Source organism: Scyliorhinus canicula, chromosome 7 (genome assembly GCF_902713615.1).
Source record: "Scyliorhinus canicula chromosome 7, sScyCan1.1, whole genome shotgun sequence".
NCBI classification, from domain to species: Eukaryota; Metazoa; Chordata; class Chondrichthyes; order Carcharhiniformes; family Scyliorhinidae; genus Scyliorhinus; species Scyliorhinus canicula.
Genome location: NC_052152.1, coordinates 148,073,027 through 148,093,578, shown reverse-complemented (window position 1 = coordinate 148,093,578; position 20,552 = coordinate 148,073,027). Strand labels below are relative to the sequence as shown.

The 20,552-nt window shown below is 48.4% G+C and overlaps 1 protein-coding gene across 4 annotated transcripts in view; it reads left to right on the top strand.

The window, feature by feature from the left end:
- Window positions 1-5,775: 5,775 nt before the first annotated feature.
- Window positions 5,776-20,552, top strand: part of znfx1 (zinc finger, NFX1-type containing 1) — a 76,008-nt gene continuing 61,231 nt past the window's right edge. Inside the window, exons 1-2 of one of the 4 annotated variants that reach the window (XM_038803094.1) lie at window positions 5,776-5,866; window positions 16,812-16,950. In XM_038803094.1, the coding sequence (XP_038659022.1) occupies window positions 16,827-16,950 (124 nt within the window). In that variant the 5' untranslated portion in view covers window positions 5,776-5,866; window positions 16,812-16,826. The other 3 variants (XM_038803092.1, XM_038803091.1, XM_038803093.1) reach the window with 3 other exon arrangements.

Below are 20,552 nucleotides of genomic sequence, written 5' to 3'. Positions count from 1 at the left end.
TGTGGAGAGGCACTTTCCACTAAGTGCTTGAGTGGAAGTCCCAAAGGTGTGGAGGGCTGAGGGTCAAGGCTCTGTCAGGAATCCTCAATGCTCACTTTATTGGGATTTATTTCAGTATATGATTCAGGAGAATCATGGAGCAAGTTAGGTTGGTTATTCTACTCATAGCAATTAAGCAGCAGGAGAGACTTGACTTGACCTGCCGCTACACATAGCCATGACCAGCACCTTGCAGAGGAGGGGGAGGTGAAGCCTCATTGGAGACACTATCGGTAAAGAGTCTTCTGACATCAGATATCCTACCAGTGCCGGAGAAGGCTATGTTTGTCCCGAGGGATGGTGAACCACCTTTCCCAGGTCCTGGACGAGCTGGCACCACCTGGAATGGGAGGACACCCATTGTCCGTGACACTTAAAGTTATCGCCATTCTGAACTTCTATGTAAGTGGTTTATTTCAGCGCAGCGCTGGTAATCTGTGTGGCATTTCCCACTAAGTCACACACAATTCCTGAAGGAGGTGACAGATGCCCATATGTGAGGGCCCACATGGAGACAAAATTGGACCAGCACCAGGCTCACCTCGTTCCCCGCAGACCCCGCGACCCAATCATGGGCCCCCGACCAGTGACTCCCCCAGGTCTGTGGCACGCGGCCGCCCAGCCACCATGCTGCCCCAGCCAGCCACTATGCTGCTCCAGCCAGCCACTATGCTGTCCCAGCCTGTCATTTCTGCGGCCAGAATCAGCCCCCGCGGCAGCACTGCCCGGCCCGCAACGCGACCTGCAGCAGCTGCGGGCGGAAAGGCCACTACGCGAGAGTGTGCCTCACAAAAAGGGCCCCAGCTTCCAACTCCCCAGCGGCATGAAGTAATCGCTCCCCACACCCGCAGGCCCGCGGGGCCCGAAACGCTGCGACCTATGCCCCGACCCCGCCCCCTCCCGCCACGTGCGATCTATGGGGACCGCCATCTTGGAAAACCTCCACCACACGGCCGGCCACGTGCGACTCATGGGGGCCGCCATCTTGGACACCATCTTCCTCGCCGCCCGCCACGTGCGATCCACGGGCCCGACCTGCATCTCCACACTCGGACAACTCATCGGAAGAGTATGACTACGAACTCAGAGGGCAGTCATCACGGGGCCACTCCAGCACAGCTGATAGAGCCGCCGACTACCCGCAACTCAGCGCAGTCACCCTGGACCAATTGCGCCCGAAGCATCTGCGAAACTTGATGGCAGAGGTCCAAATCAACGGGTACAGTACGCCATGCCTTTTCGACTCCGGGAGTACTGAGAGCTTCATACACCCAGATCTGGTAAGACGCTGTTCGCTCCCCGTTTTCCCCGTGCAGCAAACTATCTCTCTCGCTTCAGGCTCCCACTCTGTCCAGATCCAGGGGTGCACTGCCGCAACACTCACAATCCGTGGCGCTAGCTATGCAAAATTTCAACTCTACGTCTTGCCCGAACTCTGCGCGCCACTCTTATTAGGCCTAGATTTTCAATGTAATCTTAAGAGCCTCACCCTCAGCTTCGGCGGGCCCCTGCCCCCACCCACTATCTGCAGCCTCGCTACGCTGCGAATCTCCCCCCCTCCTCTCTTCACCAATTTCACAAAGGACTGTAAACCTGTAGCCACTCGTAGCAGGCGATACAGCCTGCAGGATAGGGTATTTATCAGAGCAGAGGTCCGAAGGCTTCTCAGTGAGGGGATTATAGAGGCCAGCAATAGTCCCTGGAGAGCTCAGGTGGTGGTCGTTAAGACCGGGGAAAAATTCCGCATGGTTGCCGACTATAGTCAGACCATAAATAGATTTACGCTCCTCGACGCGTATCCCCTCCCCAGAATTGCAGACGTGGTAAATCAGATCGCCCAGTATTGGCTCTTTTCTACGGTAGTTCTGAAGTCTGCATACCACCAGCTCCCAATCCGCCCGGAGGACCACCACTACACGGCATTCGAGGCCGATGGCCGCCTCTTCCATTTCATCCGGGTCCCATTCGGCGTCACTAATGGGGTCTCGGTGTTCCAATGAGCAATGGACCGAATGGTGGACCAGTACGGGCTGCGGGCCACGTTTCCGTACTTGGACAATGTCACCATCTGCGGTTATGACCAGCAGGACCACAACGCCAACCTCCACCGTTTTTTCCAGATGACACAGAAATTAAACATCACCTACAACAAAGAAAAATGCGTATTCCGCACAAACAGACTGGCCATCCTCGGCTACGTCGTGGAAAACGGAGTCCTGGGCCCAGACCCGGACCATATGCGCCCCCTCTTAGAACTCCCCCTCCCCCATTGCCCCACGGCCCTCAAACGGTGCTTGGGCTTCTTCTCCTACTACGTCCAGTGGGTCCCTCAATATGCGGACAAAGCCCGCCCACTCTTTAAGGCCACACGATTTCCCCTGTCAGCTGAGGCACGCCAGGCCTTCAACTACATCAAGGAGGACATCGCCAAAGCGGCCATGCGGGCGGTGGATGAATCCACTCCATTCCAGGTTGAGAGCGACGCCTCAGAGGTAGCTCTAGCAGCCACACTAAATCAGGCAGGGAGACCAGTCGCATTTTTCTCCTGTACCCTCTCCGCTTCAGAACTCCGACACTCCTCAGTCGAGAAAGAAGCACAAGCCATTGTGGAGGCTATTCGTTACTGGAGGCATTACCTCGCAGGTAGGAGGTTCACCCTCATCACCGACCAACGATCAGTTGCCTTTATGTTTGATAACTCGCAAAGGGGCAAAATAAAAAATGATAAAATCCTTCGGTGGAGGATCGAACTCTCCACCTATAATTACGATATTAAGTATCGACCCGGGAAGCTCAACGAGCCTCCGGATGCCCTATCACGCGGGACATGCACCAGCGTGCAGATTGACCGACTGAAAGTCATCCACAATGAGCTCTGCCACCCGGGGGTCACCCGGCTCGCCCACTACATCAGAGCCCGAAACCTGCCTTTCTCCAACGAGGAGGTAAAAGCGGTCACCAGGGACTGCCCGATCTGTGCGGAGTGCAAACCGCACTTCTATAGACCAGACAGGGCCCATCTGGTCAAGGCTTCTAGGCCCTTTGAACGCCTTGCGATTGATTTCAAAGGGGCACTCCCCTCAACTAACAAGAACATTTACTTTCTAAACGTCATAGATGAGTTCTCCCATTTCCCATTTGCTATCCCATGCCCCGACATGACCTCCCACACAGTCATTAGGGCCCTGCATAGTATCTTCACCCTGTTGGGTTTCCCCAGCTACGTACACAGCGATCGGGGTTCATCCTTCATGAGCGACGAGCTGCGTCAGTACCTGCTCGACAAGGGCATTGCCTCGAGCAGGTCTACCAGCTACAACCCCAGGGGGAACGGGCAGGTGGAGAGGGAGAACGCGACGGTCTGGAAGACCGTCCTACTGACCCTCCGGTCTAGAAAGCTCCAAGTCTCCCAGTGGCAGGAAGTCCTCCCAGACGCGCTCCACGCTATTAGATCCCTCCTATGCACAGCGACCAATCAGACCCCTTACGAGAGGCTCTTCATTTTTTCCAGGGGCACTACCACGGGGGTCTCACTTCTGGCATGGCTGAGGACACCGGGCCCGGTACTCCTGAGGAAACACGTCAGGGCGCACAAAACTGACCCCCTTGTTGAGAAGGTGCGCCTGTTCCACTCCAACCCCCAGTATGCCTTCGTCGAGTTCCCTGACGGCTGCCAGGACACAGTATCCCTCTGGGATCTGGCACCCGCCGGATCCAGGGCCCCCTCTACCCCCACAGAAGGACCTCTCACCCTGCACCCCATGCTGCCGCCCACTCGCGCTCCCGAGCCCACGAGCTCGCTCCACCAGTTCTGTGCACCCGTGCCGGCCAGCCCCCAGCGCCCCCAGTCCCCGGTCGAACCAGAAGAGTGTGAAGCTCGGACACAACCCTCCCTGGAGTCCGCCATTGTACCGCAGCACACAACACCCAGCCATCCACCGCAAGAGGCTGCAACCCCTGTGCTCCGCAGATCACAGCGGACAGTTCGACCACCGGACAGACTTACTTTGTAGACCCCACCCCCGCCGGACTTGATTTTCTTGCAGGGGGTGAATGTGGTGATGTCACTTAGTAATTCACACTGTATTTACCAATACTATTGTAAGTGCAGAAGTGTTATCCGACCACTAGGGGGAGTAGCTCTGGGAATGCTCAGGAGTTTGTACAGGGCTCCACCCTTGGCTCCGCCCACGACTCCTCCCCCTAGACTGCTGTATAAATAACCGTGTCCAGAGCCAGCCTGAGTTCATCGAGAGTTCAACGGGTAACAGGCTGGCTCTGAAGTAAGTAGATTAAAACCACTGTTCATATCTGAAAGCACGTGTCTCGTGAATTGATGGTTCCATCACTACAGTTGTATAGAACCTTGGTACAGCCACACTTTGAATATTGAGCACAATTCTGGTTGCCACACTACCAGAAGGATTTGGAGGCTTTGGAGAGGGTGCAGAGGAGGTTTACCAGGATGTTGCCTGGTCTGGAGGGTGTTAGCTGTGTGGAGAAGCTGAATAGATTCGGACTGTTTTCATTAGAAAGACGGAGGTTGAAGGGTGACCTGATAGAGATCTACAAGATCATAAGGGGCATGGATTGAGTGGATGGGCAGACACTCTTTCCCAGGGGTGGAGGTGTCAGTCACCAAGGGCGTAGGTTTAAGGTCTGTGGGGCAAAGTTTAGAGATATGTGAGGCAGGTTTTTTATGTGGAGGTTGGTGACTGCCTGGAACGCGTTGCCAGGGGAGGTTGTGGAAGCAGATACATTAACGGCGTTCAAAAGCCATCTTGACAAAAACATGGATTGGATGGGTATAGAGGAATATGGCACAAGGAAGTGCTGAGGGTTTTTGCAAAGATTGGTATCATGATAGGTACAGGCTTGGAGGGCCGAGGGGCTGTTCCTGTGCTGCATTGTTCTTTGTTCTAACAGTGACTATATTTCAAAAGTACTACATTCCCTGAAGCTCTTTTGAAACATACTGAGGCCATGAAAAAATCCATAGGGCGGCACATTGTTACCTCACAGCTCCAGACATCCAGGTTCAATTTCGACCTTGGGTGACTGTGTGGAGTTTGTATTTTCTCCCCCTGTCTGGGTTTCCTCCAGCTGCTGCCCTTTCCTCCCATATTCCAAAGATTGCAGGTTAGGTGGATTGGCCATGATCAATTGCCGCTTAGTGTCCAAAAGGTTAGGTTAGGTGGGGTTACTGGGTTAAGGGGATAGTGTGAGGGCCTGACCCTAGGTAGGGTACCCTTTCGGAGGGTCGGTGCAGACTCGATGGACCAAATAGCCTCCTTCTGCACTGTAGCGATTCTCCGATGCTCTTAAGTGCCAGTATTTTTCTCTCTCGTCTTTACCCAATGAACCGTTAAAAAGATCAGAGCTAAAATTAACCAGTAATTAAAAATAATACAGGACCAACAACAGATCTCAGAAAACTTAGTAGACACCAGTATGGAATAATGCTGGATCTTGGTTTATTTTGCCTTTCCTCTGTTCACAACTAACGGAATTTTTTTTTAAAAATGCACTCAATTTTGCGATGACTGTAGTTTCGATTTCTGATTCGTTTTCGCGGCACTTGGTTTATTTTGCCTGGCAACTGTGTTTTTTTTAGGCCATCTCTCATTTCCCTTTACCAAGATGGGGTGGTAGGCTCCAGCTAGATGCTTCCTCTCGCCTAGGCACTCGCCTTTAGCAAGCTGGCTGTCCTGTGACTTCAGCGGATCAGGTGACGACTGCCTCTCATTTCAGCCCTGCTGGTGTCTGGGGTCAGAAACCCGAGTTGAGAAACGAAACTGGTGGAGTGGGTGCTGAACGGGAAGGGGAGGTGGGCATCTTTATACATATATATACATATATAGAGAGAGAAAGAGAGGGTGATCGCGCAGCAGACTGAGCTGATCGAGCAAGCAGAGAGAGCCCTTTAAACTAACATCGCCGGCGCAGGACAGACTACAATCGAAGCGATTGTGTTTTCCTTTTGCCTCAAATGACATTTTGTTCTCTTTAAATGGACCCGGTTCGCTTCATTGTTGCCGCCATCGCTCAGCAGCAGGAGTGAAGTGGAGGGGGAGAGCAGGAAGAAAGCCAAGGTAACAACAACAGAAAAAAAAACCCCACGGGCACAATGAACTAGAGAGGCTGAGGGTGTCTCATTTCTGTTCTTGGGAGCTGGAGTGTGGAGGGGAGACCGGGGCGGGGGCTGGGGCAGCTAGCCATCGTAAATGTCCGTGACCGTGTCGCGGAGGAAGGCAATAGATACATTCCCCTTTCCACCAACAGTGACAAGCCAGGCTGTCTCAAGCTCCCTCCCTGTATTATTCAGCAGATCAGTCCAACTCGCCCAAGGAAGTGGAGCCTTCAAAGGCGATCCGGAAGTGTAATTGTGTTTATTGAGAAGTCATTGTATTGACAAGTAACTGGGTAGATGTCCTTTGCCTCCTCTCCTCCCCCCCACCAATTCTCATGTCGTGTTATAATTTTAACGTCTGCTGTCCCTTTGTACAAGAAATGTTCGTTCATCTTTCGGTGTGTCGGGTGCTTTCCAGTGATAAGCCGTCTCCTTTTGGAGCTGGTGTCGGCGGGGGGGGGGGGGGGGGGGGGGGGTGTGTGAGGGGGTGGAGATTGGTGACCCCATTTCCATTTCCCAAGCGCCTATCTGCCTCTCTACTGTATCCTGCGTTTTAACCCACTTCTCTGAAATGTTGACCGAGTCTCTCAGCAACAACAAAATGCTGTAACCTGACCCAGCGTCCACAGATTGCGGAGGTATTTGTGTGCGGTCAAAGGGGCGAAATTCCTCTTGTGGTTAACACCTTGGTGACAAACTGAAATGTCCTATTTTTTTGTAATCATCAACATTTTCTCTTTCTTTTAAGAGCAGGCGCTCTCACGTTGAGGGATGTTGCTTGTCTCCCCCTCCCTAGTAATGTTCCAATCCATTGCCTCTGGGTAATTTCCCAGTGAGCCGCACTGGGGCAAAAAAAAAGAAAAAAAGATGGGATTGAAAACAGGAATCATTTTATTACGAGACAATGGTGCTCGTCCTTTACTGCGAGGCCCGGGGAAAATAAGTTTACTGATCAATTCTTGTGTGTTATTGAAAGTTGACTGACATTTAAAGCAACCGTTTGTCAACCATCCCTGAGGCAAATACATTTCAACGGCTGGGAATTCTCAATGTTTAGTGAATTTGGTTTAATGTTTAAATCATGACGGAAATTGAGAATAGATAAAAGTTTGGTGGTTGCTTAACGTTCGCTGCAAAATGGGAGGGGGGGGGGTGATATTTAAAGCTGTTAAAGTGCCATGATTGTGTATTTTCTTATGTTTCAGTCGAGCAGTTTAATGTGTTGGGATTGGGTGAGGAATTGTGTTGTGCGTATTGGATCTGTGTCTTTATCTATTGTTGTCAGTAAAGGCAAGATTATTGTACGGCATTGTTCCACATCCAGGCAGAAGGAAGCGAAAATGGTGTCGTTGCTTCATTAGGTCCTGCTGACTCTACACATTTATCTGAGTAAATTATTTAGTAAGTTTCGTTTTTCCTCCCTCCGCCTCATATTGATCTCTCATAGTCCCGCTGGCCACTTTTGCAGTCGAAACTCCAAATCGACGGCTCCATCGTGTGGTGACCTGAGCCGAAGGTGTAAGGTGTATGTCAGTAGGCTGTCCGTGTGCTCTGCTTCTGTTTTTCTTATTGCTGCTTTCTCTGGGGAAGTAGCCGACATTTGTATGGTCGCCTCCCTGACGCCTCGGGTGGAGGCTGAATCATAGTCATGGTTTGTCATTCCGTGTTTTTTTTAAGGCGTTAGTGGTAGTGTGTCAGCCGAGGACGATTGCATCTATAATGTACACAAAGTTCTATTTCGCTTTGGCAACAAAGTGATACAAGTGATTTCAGCGGTTGGGAATGGTAGGAGGCAGTTTTGAGCGTCTGAGTTCGCAGTAATAATGTGTTGCCGAGTTGAACATTGTAGCTGACCCCCACCCACCCCCAATAGTTCTCATGCATTTCCTGGTGTTGATCGACAACAAGCTGGGTACCCACACTGCCCTCTATGCTGGAGGTAATGAATGGCCTCCCGTCCCGTCAGTTTGCCAAGGGAGAACATGGTAGGGGCTGGAGAGTGGTGGGTGGGAGTTTCGATATGAGGTGATGTATACTGAAAGGGTACATTCAATCATTTAATTTCAGCACCCAGTCCAGTGGCTAACCCACAAACCCAATAGAGGATTTTGGCTGTGATTTTCCTGATGTATGGGATAGTAAGACCTTATTTTAAAGATAAGGTATAATTTATTATAATATCAGATCATTCATGATCTCATTGAATGGCAGAGCCTACGCGATGAGCTGAATGGCCTACTTCTGCTCCTACATCTTATGGTCTGAACATTTATTTTTACAGTAAGAAGTCTTACAACACCAGGTTAAAGTCCAACATGTTTGTTTCAAACACTAGTTTTCGGAGCACTGCTCCTTCCTTCACCTGAAGGAAGGAGCAGTGCTCCGAAAGCTAGTGTTTGAAACAAACATGTTGGACTTTAACCTGGTGTTGTAAGACTTCTTTCTCACTGTGCTCACACCAGTCCAACGCCGGCATCTCCACATCATTTATTTTTACTTAAGACCCTTTAGCAGGGTAACGCTCATCATATTTTCAGCCATGTAACATGTTACTAGATTCTAGACTTTTAAAGGCACAAAATTCATGTTTGGAGCCACATTAACTCGTAATACATTTTAATAAAGGGAGTTAGAGAGCATGGCCTAGATTGTTGGGAGTATGTTTAAACATTTCCCCGCATTGTTAGAATAGTTGGTTCAGATATACAAAGGCATTTTATCGTACAATATTGTTAGAGGGAGGACCCAAGTGTTACATTTCAGTGAAATACGCTTAATTGATAGTGAGAGACCAAACAATGATTTCCTTTAAAGTCTTGGTTTAATGAAATAGATTAAAGATGACAAATGCCTTTGGGTTGTGAAGTTTAACTTTCCCAGGAAAATCACAATACTTTCACGGCATCCTGTGAAAATGTCTCAGAATGCTTCACACAATAAATTTGTGATATTTGACAATGTACATTACAATGGAAGTTTCGAACTCACAGCAAAACTCATAGTTCATAGAATCATAGAATTTACAGTGCAGAAAGAGGCAATTTGGCCCATCAAGTCTGCATCGGCCCTAGGAAAGAGCACCCTACCTAAGCCCACACCTCCACCTTATCCCCCTAATCCAGTAACCCCACCTAACCTTTTTTGTTTTGAACACTGAGGGCAATTTAGCATGGCCAATCCACCTAACCTGCACATCTTTGGACTGTGGGAGGAAACCGGAGCACCCGGAGGAAACCCACGCAGACACAGGGAGAACATGCAGACTCCGCACAGACAGTGACCCGAGGCAGGAATTTAACCTGGGACTCTGGAGCTGTGAAGCAACTGTGCTAACCATTGTGCTACTGTGCCACCCATCCATTGTGCTACCAAGCTTAAAAAGCTTGAAAGCAGGGAATTATAACTGAAAAGGACAGATCATTTAAAATCTACTGAGTGCATTATGGAAAGAGTCTCATTTATTAAAACCTTGTGTACAAGTTTGGAATTCAGAACCTAAAGAAGCATAAACAGAATCCTCTTTCAGGTCCATCTGCTCACTGATTGTGAGGCCGAGTCATGAGGACCTGGAAAGTTTTATGTGAGTTTTCTATTGCTATCCAGGGTGGTATTATTGATGTGGATGCTGAAAATCTGAGATAAAAATTGAAAATGCTTAGAATATGAGGCGACATCTAGGGAGAGAGAAACAGCGCAAACCTACATGGGTGACACGGTGGTAAGCGCTACTGCCTCACAACACCAGAGACCGGAGTTCAATTCTGACCTTGAGTAACTGTCTGTGTGGAATTTGAACATTCTCCCCATGTCTGCATGGGTTTCCTCTGGGTGCTTTGGTTTTCTACCAAATATATGTTAGGTGGATTGGCCATGCTAAATTGCCCTTAGTGTCACAAAAATGTGTAGGCTGGGTTGCTGGGAAGGGGCGGGGAGTGCCCTTTTGGAGGGTTGGTGTGGACCCGATGGGCCGAATGGCCTCTTTCATTGTAGGAGTTCTATGAAATCGTTTATGGAATTATATTAGCCATAGGAGTCCTGGGCTACAAAGAAACCAACACTTTTTTTTCTATGTTCATGAATGATGAGAATGGGATTTGGTTTGTTAATGACGCTCTTTCACAGTTAAGCAACCTCCCAATGTTTTTGTTAAAGCTTGTACCTGAAAATCGGCTGTAAAGTTGGGGTACTAAACAATTGCCTGCACCTAAGGAACAGTACTCCAAGAATAATTGGTATCTTTAGCAAAATAAAAATAGGGCTGGGGCAAAGAAATTGTAATTGCATCATGTGTGCATTACATCATCAAAGGATAGGATTGGATTTTGTTTATTGTCACGTGTACCAAAGTACAGTAAAAAGTATTTTTCTGCGAACAGCTCAACAGATAATTAAGTATATGAAAAGAAAAGGAAGTAAAAGAAAATAAAATAAAATAAAAAGTATAGGAACAAAAATTGTGTGCAACAAATTTAAATTCTAACCCCCACCCCACCCATTTAAAAGAGACTCAACTCCTTGCTGTTTGGTTGGTTAACTAACCTGTCTTAAGATATATCCTAGTAATGATACAGCCTGCAATGTCTTCCAGCTTTCCCGTATTATTCTCTGTGGCATTGAAATCTTACTGTAATTATGGGCTGGGCATTCGTGTGATCAAGGAGACGCCAAGGACCTTTTAAAATGGGGATTCCTGACCCCATTCTTGGTGCGCCCAAATTTCACCAGCACAGGATAAGGTTGCAGGCTGAAACAGATCATGACCTGGCACCCTGCACTCTCAACCTGGCTAGCTCCATTGCGGGGCTAGGCATCGCCCAGTCTGCCAACTTGCATGCAGTAGGGCCAGTTTTTCAAAGAATCATGGCTCACGTACCCTCTGAGTTGGTCTGGATGAGGGAATCTATTGAAAGGTAAATTAAAAATCTCTTACCCATGCCAAACCATGCCCTCCATCCACGCCCATGCCCCCTCACAGAAACATAGAAAATAGGAGCAGGAGGAGGCCATTCGACCTTTCGAACCTGCTCCACCATTCATTGTGATCATGGCTGATCATCCAATTCAATATGGGCAGCATGGGAGCATAGTGGTTACACAATTGCTTCACAGCTCCAGGGTCCCAGGTTCGATTCCCGGATTGGGTCACTGTCTGTGCGGAGTCTGCATGTTCTCCCTGTGTCTGCGTGGGTTTCCTCCGGGTGCTCCGGTTTCCTCCCACAGTCCAAAGATGTGCAGGTTAGGTGGATTGGCCATGATAAATTGCCCTTAGTGTCTAAAATTGCCCTTCGAGTTTGGTGGGGTTACTGGGTTATGGAGATGGGGTGGAGGTGTGGGCTTGGGTGGGGTGCTCTTTCTAAGAGGCGGTGCAGACTCGATGGGCCGAATGGCCTCCTTTTGCAGTGTAAATTCTATGATTCTATGATAAATAGCCTAATCTGGCTTTCTCTCCATATCCTTTGTTCCCTTTTGCCCTAGGTGCTATAACTAACTGCTTCTTGAAAACATACAATGTTTTGGGCACAACTACTTCCTGTGGTAATGAATTCCACAGACTCACCACCCTCTGGGTGAAAAAGTTTCTCCTCATCTCAGTCCTAAATTGTCTGCCCCATATCCTCAGACTGTAACCCCTGGTTCTGGACAAACTTACCTTCGGGGTAATCCTTCCTGCATCTACCCTGTCTAGTCCTGTTAGAATTTTATAGGTTTCTATGAGATCCTCCCTCATTCTTCTGAACTTCAGCGATTACAATCCTAACTGATTCAATCTCTCCTCATATGTCAGTCCCGCCATCCCAGGATCAGTCTGGTAAACCTTCGCTGCACTGCATCCAGAGCAAGAACATCCTTCCTCAGATTTGGAGACCAAAACTGCACACAATATTCCAGGTGTGGCCTCACTAAGGCCCTGTATAATTGCAGCAAGGAATCCCTGCTCCTGTACTCAAATCCTCTCGCTATGAAGGCTGGGATACCATTTGCCTTCTTTAGCGCCTGCTGTATCTGCATACTTACCTTTAGTGACTGATGTACGAGGATGCCCAGGTCTCATTGCACATCCCCCTTCCTAATTTCTGACTATTCAGATAATAGTCTGCCTTCTTGTTTTTGTTACCAAAGTGGATAACCTCGCATTTATCCAAATTATATTGCATCTGCCATTCATTTGCTCACTCACTCAACTTATCCAAACCACACTGAAGGAACTCTGCATCCTCCTCACAGCTCACCCACCGAGCTTGGTGTCACGTGCAAATGTGGCAATATTACATTTTGTTCCTGTTATAACCCCCGTGGAGGTCACAGTATAAGGACTATAAATTCCCCATGACCTCCACAGAATATGAACTTCCCCGGTAATGGGAGGGTAAAACATGGACTGCACGGTGGCGCAGTGGTTAGCACTGCTGCCTCATGGCGCTGAGGACCTCACCTGAGGAAGGAGCAGTGCTCCGAAAGCTAGTGTTTGAAACAAACATGTTGGACTTTAACCTGGTGTTGTAAGACTTCTTGCTGTGCTCCATGTCAAAGCTATAGCACTTCCATGGCCATTCAGTCAGTATACAGGACCGGCGAACACTTTACAGAAACAGTTACTCATTCATGGTTTTATAATTTCCTAAAGAAAACGCTTTACTCCAGCTCTATAAAAGTGCAAATCATCAAGATGTTTAAAGTATTAATAGCAGAAGTTACAAACATGTGACAGCTCCTTGTCTTCTATAAGTAAACGTTGCACAATTAACAGAATAGATCAGAGAGAAATATCTATCAATCAAGGAATGTTTTTCTTTGGGTGCAGTCATGGCATCCATTCATAGAATCGTAGAATTTACAGTGCAGAAGGAGGCCATTCAGCCCATCGAGTCTGCACTGACTCTTGGAAAGAGCACCCTAATTAAGCCCACACCTCCACCCTGTCTCCGTAATCCAAGTAACCCACCTAACCTAAGGGCAAGTTATAATGGCCAATCCACCTAACCATCACATCTTTGGACTGTGGGAGGAAACCGGAGCACCCGGAAGAAACCCACGCACACACGGGGAGAACGTGCAGACTCCGCACAATCAGTGACCCAATGTGGGAATCGAACCCCGGACCCTGGATCTGTGAAGCAACTGTGCTAACCACTGTGCTACCGTGCTGCCGAAAGCATCCATTACTTTCAACAGAGTAATGGATGCTTTGTCTCTCAGTCTAGCTCTGATCTGGATGATTGGCCCTTTTATAGGGCTATAGTAAAAGCAGTTTTTGAATAAAAAGTAGAATTCAAGTTTTAAAAAAGCTTTTCCACACAAGTTATTGTTGCTATAGGGCTTATTGGTTCTGTATACTGGGTGAATGGGCATGTAAATACCAATGTTTGGTGTGGAGGGTTTGAAGGACTAAAGGTGGCTGGTTGGCGAGGCATAGCTTGGCATGGAGAGTACAAGGGACCCTGGAGGTGTGGGTAAAGATGCATAAGTTTCCATGAGGGGCAAGGGAGTTGGATAGAAGGGCAGAGAGAAGGTATGAGGCATGGAGGGGGGAGGGGGGGGGGGCGTTGTGTGGTGAGGGATGAGGGCTGTTTTTTAATCTATTGATTTTACTGTAACTGGTATGATGTCCCAGAGCACCAAGGCAATAAGCGTTTTAAATGGGCCGCTTTTGTATCTGGCAGTTTCTGTGGCTTCCTCCAAACTTCTTCTGGGGGCGATGGGCCCAACTCCAGTTATCACCCCATGGGATAGAAATCTTGCCTTCCCGGGCATGTTTTTCTGAGGCGGGCATGCCGAGCTGGGAATTATCCCTATTTCTGCTGCCTGCCTCTAGGGTAAATATACTGGCATTAGAAGTCAATATGATGTGTTTGTCTGCATTCCTTTGTCCTATTTGAATGGGCATGTTGCGTCAAAATATTTTGGAGAAAGGAATTTTGCTGAATATTCATAGGCCTTAAAATGATACAATGCAAACAGCCTTGGTAACATTGAAAATGGAACTGAGCATGAGATACAGTAGCTGTAGAGAACTTGTTTCTTTGAATGATAGTCTTTCATTATATTACATACAGCTGAAATAATAGCTTCAGTAATGTCTTGGTATTGTTTGTAACAGAGTAGCACTACATGTAGGATTGGAGTTTTATGTTCAATATTACTGCAGTGATAAACAGTAGCAGTAGATGTTGGGGAAACATTATGTAAGTACTGTTGACACAATAATCAAGCAACAGTTCCTAGTTTATATTTATTAACATGGAGTAGTCATGACTACACCAGAAAATGAAATTATTGTTTTGTTTTGAAAGTTTTGAGTGTGGGGGATGATGATCCAAAATGTCCTGGAAAATCCACCATCACAAAATGGAGATTAATTTTTTTTAAACTTGCCTGTTTTACAGTTTTGCCACTCACACAAATTGTAATGGCAGCACATGCAAAGGATGTGTTAATCATCATTGATTATTGCTGCATTTGGTTGCAAAGACCTGAGGAAGCTTTCAGTGAGGTCTTGAAACCATACCTAGTTCCCATGCTCCTTGAGATCAATTCTTCCCATCCTGTATGTTGTTGAAGTGGATTAATAGTCCAGTTCTAAACTAGTTGATCTCAATCTAGATTAGTGTTGGGGCTGAGTCAAGTTCATCCCCTAAGCCTGACGACAAAAAAGGGGGAGAAAAAAAGTCAGTAAGGGTTCCTGCTCTTATTACTAATTGGCGAGTTACGCTAGAAAGTTCGTGCCCAGACATCACGACACCATCGTGCTTAGTGATGATGCCTTACGTGACCAAATAACATGCTTCAACTTGCCATTTTGGAATCACAATGAAGAATAGGCATTTCATTAAGGTATCCGATGACAGTCAATGTTTGTGAAACCTGCCCACTCACTTAGGGGTTCTGAGGATACTGATAAACAACATAAGACCGTAAGACATGAGAGCAGAATTAGGCCGTTCAGCCCATCGAGTCTGCTCCGCCATTCAATCATGGCCGATATGTTTCTCATCCCCATTCTCCTGCCTTCTCCCCATAACCCCTGATCCCCTTATTAATCAAGAACCTCTCTTTGTCTTAAAGACATTCAGTGAACATGCAGTTCATCAAAGGCCTACCCCAAATATTTGGCAGTTCCTAAGAAGAGGAACTGAACCCAAATTTGCAGGAGTAGGTTACTTCATAATCCATTATTGGCTATGCTGAATATAAGGATAACCTTAACATTATATTCTTTCCAAACTAATTTTTGTGGTACCATTTGACTCTGTAAATGATACAGATGACAATGCTGGTTCGTAACATTTCGTCAACCTAAACACTGGGACAAGTTTAAATCATATATTTTGTTGGAACTGACCTTTAAATGGTTAGTAACTTTACATTCTTCAGTGGTGAGGAATATACAGGTCATATATCTTTCTTTCTCTTTCGGCTTTCCCCCCATGTTATATGGGATCGTTATATGGGATCACCAAAAGGCTCATTGATTAATCCTTCATATCAACCATCATTTTTGGATTTGGTGGGTGGTTTCACAGCCAGGTACCCTTCTGGCTACTAACTCTCCCCACTTATCCAGGCTGGGGACCAGCACCAATGCACACTGGCTTGCCCGCACCAGTGGCTAGGTTGTACCTGCCTGTACATTATATTCTGAACAGCACCCATGGATTGGTATTTCTGACATCGTTATTGCGGGCCGTCAGAATGGTATAGACTAGGTTCAAGGAATTTGTGTCAGCTGACATTATCATTTTCCTAGTACTGATTATATTATTGACTATTAATCTGAATGTGAATTGATCAGCAGCGTAATGAGAAAGGTATTCTTGTGGATTGAGGTATAAGTAAAGCAACCCTTCTTGGAGACAGGCATGAGGCTCTTGGCTGACTGCAGGATGTTCAGAAACAAGAACACTTGAATTCCTTGATTCATTGAGCCATACTTGCAGTTAATCGATTTAGCAAACTTGCTCAGTTTTGTTACAGCATAGAATTCATTTTGAAAAGAAAACCTGAACAAATGCTGTTACAGACTTGAAAAGCTGCCTGTGAATCAACAGCTAAAGCACTCCTGAATATTAGGTTTCAGTTGTCTCCATCAATTTGATTCTGTACAACAATGCAGATTATTGATTTTAACAGTTAAAGAATACTACTACTTCCCACCAACCTACTCCATTGTCAGTTGCTTCGCTGATTTAGCTGAGGCACACAGATTGGCAAGATCTGGGATTCAATTCAGAGTTGCCTATTCTGAGCTGGACTGGCAGTGAGGAGGGATGTGGGGGTGGAATAATTGGCCTCAATACCTGTAGATTAAGAGGAGAATATCGCTCAGTCTTCCTGTTGCTCTTTGAATGCTGCTGGAAGTCTACATGCATGCAGATTGGTAGAAGACAAGGTTGGATTTGGTTCTGCTGATTGTTTAGTCAAATTGTCTGTGACCACGCGGTGGTCTACTTTTACACATAATTATTGCCACTTGACTGATATACCCCCAGCAAGGAGGGCAGCCCTCCAGACAGAGAACAGACAAAATTAGTCCGAAGGACCCTAATTCTCCTTCACCCTCATTGCGAAACGATGTCCTTAGGTCAGATCTTCCACCTCATGTTGCGGCAATAATGTATTGTGTAATGGCTTGATGTCTTCACAGAGCAAGTTGTTTCAAATGGATCCTGACCAATGCCAAAGGGATCAGCACAGATTGAGGGGCCGAGAAACTGAGCTGGACAACCCAAACAGAAGAGCAGCTACAGCAGAATGGCCAAGTCCAAACGCCAGAAGAGGAGATGGTGAGAGAGATTATTAAAGATTGCAGAACTTTCTTGCAATCAGTGAAGGGTGTATTTTGCACCATGTATTTTCCAGTGTTATTTTTTTACCTCTGTCTTACTCAACACTTACTTATTCAATACTTCCCGTGCTGGAAGGGCTTGTGAGTGACCTCTACCAAGCTCTGGCGAGAGTGACTTTCAGCTTGCTGCGTGAAGGTGCTTGTGAATGGCATGCAGTAAATTGATCTCTAATTCTTCTGTCCCTTTGATGAAACATAGGACCTCATCTCTACACTTCCTCTGACTAATATAGAAATTGGGATCTTACTATGTAGGAGGCTGTGGGTCACGTTTAGAGCCAGCTCCCATATGGCATAGCTCCGTGTTATTTTGTACAGTTATATTTCAGAAGGCTTGAGTTTCAGCTAAATGTTGTTGTGCAGTTTCTTTAGTGGAGCAGAAATTAATTTCCAGTAAATCAAAAGTGAAGCGTTATTGTGTTCCTAAAGGGAGTAAGTCTGGTGAGTCAGTTGTTGATTGTTCTCTCCCTTCCTGTGAGGAAACATTTATATTTATCCCCTGACAGGGTCTACCATGGCATTTCTAATCCATTTCCTTGTTGTGTACCTTTTACTCCCTTCTTTGCATTATGGACTCATGCTTGTCTTTAATGTTCTATTCTTTAACTGTTACCTTTTCTTTTTCTTATTGTGATTGAATATAAATTTGTAAAACTAACATTAACGTGTCAATACTTGAATGTAGGACTTCCGGTGGCGGCTACGAAGGAGTAAGTCGCACATTTGGTGGCTCCCGCTCTGGTCGGATTTTTTGACGGACTTGAATTGTAGAACAGATGTTAGTGGCAATTCTCTACTGAATTCCCACTTCGGTGCATGGAGAAAAGGACTAGAAGTGTTCGTGAGGGCAGAAACAAAAAGACAGAGAAGACTTGGGCTGTAGTTGCAACAGGGGACAGCATGGCGGAGGGGCGAACCTCTGGCCTGTCGACGCAGCAGTCTATGGAGCAGCTGATGCAAGTCATCCAGGAGGGCTTTGCTGTGCAGAAACGGGACTGCTTGGACCTGATAAAAGTGTTGATTGAGTGGTTGGAGCTCAGGTTGGATGTCCAAGATCGGGCAATCCAGAAGGCGGAGAAGGCACTGGCTGAGCAGGAGGAGCATCAGACTGCGGTGGAGCTGGAGGTGGGCATGCTGAGCGACCAGCAAGAGAAGCTTCTGGCAAAGGTGGAGGTCCTAGAGAATAGGTCCCGCTAGCAGAACCTAAGAATTGTCGGGCTCCGGGAGAGGTCCGAGGGAACGGACACTGGAGCATACGTAGCAGGCATGTTTGAGAAGCTGCTGGGTGATGGGGCATTCTCCCAGCCCTTGGAGGTGGATAGGGCTCACAGAGCACTTGCGAAGAAGCCACAAATGGGAGGCCCCCCCGAGGGCTATGGTGGTGAGATTCCACACGTTCTCGGATAAGGAGCGTATTCTGCAGTGGGCCAAGCAGACACAGAGCTGTAAGTGGGACAATAGCATCCTGCAGGTTTACCAAGACCTGAGTGTGGAGGTGACCAGGAGGAGGGCAGGCTTCAATCGAATCAGGGCGATCCTTTTCAAGAAAAAGGTGAAGTTTGGACTGTTATACCCAGCCCGTCTCTGGGTCTCGCATGAGGATCAGCACTTTTACTTTGAGTCGCCTGAAGACGCGTTGGACTTTGCAAGAAAGAAAGGGCTGACAAAGGACTGAGGACTTTTGAGTTTGGCTGCAACGTTCGTGTTTCTGTTTTCTCTGTTTTGTTTCTCTGTTTTTGTTAAAAGTTTCTCGTTTTGCTTGGAACCAGCAGTATAGAACTGAGTGAGTTTAAGTTTTCATTTGCACTGTTGGGGGGTGGAGGTGTGTTAGTTTTGATCTTGGTGACTTCCGGTTGTGGCTATGCAGAGCTAAAACACACGTTCGGCAGCTCCCGCTTGAAACGGACTTTTGGGCTCTTTTTAGGGGCCCCAACGGCAGTTGTTCGACGATTCCCAGTGTGGGAAGGTGACAGCAATATTTCCCCGGCACTGTATGGATTGGACCAGGAGTGGAGCGGTGAAGAAAGTAGAGTTGGAGCAGCGAAAAGTGCGAAGGAGGTGAACCAAGATGGCGGCGGGTGGAGACCAAGCAGCGTGGGCGGAATGGTCGCAGGAGCAGCAGGAGTTTCTCCAGCGCTGCTTCACGGAGCTGAAGGCAGAGCTGTTGGAGCCGATGAAGGCTTCAATTGACAAGCTGCTCGAGATCCAGAAGGCCCAAGAGGCGGCGATCCGGGAGGTGCGGCAAAAGGCCTCGGAGAATGAGGACGAGATCTTGGGCCTGGCGGTGAAGGTAGAGGCGCACGAGGCTCTGCATAAGAAATGGCAGGCGAAGAGGAGAAGAACTTGCGGATCCTGGGTCTCCCGAAGGGGGTGGAGGGATCGGATGTCGGAACATACGTGGTCACGATGCTGAACACGCTGATGGGCGCGGGGGCCTTCCCGGGACCCCTGGAGCAGGAGGGGGCCCATCGAGTCCTGGCGAGGAGGCCCAACCCAACGAGCCACCACGGGCGGTGCTGGTGATGTTCCACCGCTTCGTGGACAGGGAGTGTGTCCTAAGGTGGGCAAAGAAAGAACAGAGCAGCAGGTGGAAGAATGCAGAGGTCCGGATATACCAGGACTGGAGTGCGGAGGTGGCCAAGAAGAGGGCCGGGTACAATCGGGCAAAGGCGGCGCTGCATCGGAAGGGGGGTGAAATTTGGAATATTGCAGCCGGCGCGACTGTGGGTCACCTTCAAGGACCGCCACCACTGCTTCGAGACGCCGGAGGAGGCGTGGACCTTTATCCAGGCCGAAAAGTTGGACTCGGATTGAGGGTCGGTGGCGAGGGGATGTCGAGAGGGGATTGAAGTGATTGTTGTACTTTGGGGGGGATGTTCTGTTCTGTTTGGTACTGCTTTTTCTCTTTTTTTCTGGTCTGTAGTGGGGGTTTGGTGAGAGTGTGGGCGTCGGTGGTTGGAAGATGGGGCCCCATTGGGGGGGCAGGGAGAGGGGAGGCCCGAGGTGGGGGAGCTAGGATTAGGCCGTGAATGGGAGCTGCGTCGGGGGGGAGGGGGGGGGCGGCTTGGTGGAAGGCACGGGCTTTTTCCCACGCTAGGGGAGGAAGGGGCGGGGTCGGGGGGGAAAGGTAGTGCCGGAGAGGAGCGCCCACTGATGGACAGGAGGGGGGAGGGGAGATTCTCACACTGGGGGGGTCGATGGAGTGGCGGGAGCGGCCGGGGTCAGCAGGAGTCAGCTGACTTACGGGAGTGCTATGAGGGGAGCAACACAGGTAGGGGGGGGACCTAGCTTGGGGGGGGGGGGGGGCGTGAGTGGGGGGGGGGGGGGCGGGCAGACTGGGTTGCTGCTGCAATGGCCAAGGGGGTGCTGGAGTCTGGAGAGAGTCGGGGCGGGGGTCTGCCGTCGGGGGGGAACGGAGAGTGCGTGAGGCGCGGGCACGTGGCTGGCCTAGAAAGGGTGATGGCTAATCGGCAGGGGGTGGGGGGGCACGGTGTGGGTTGCCCCCGATCCGGCTGATAACGTGGAATGTGAGAGGCCTGA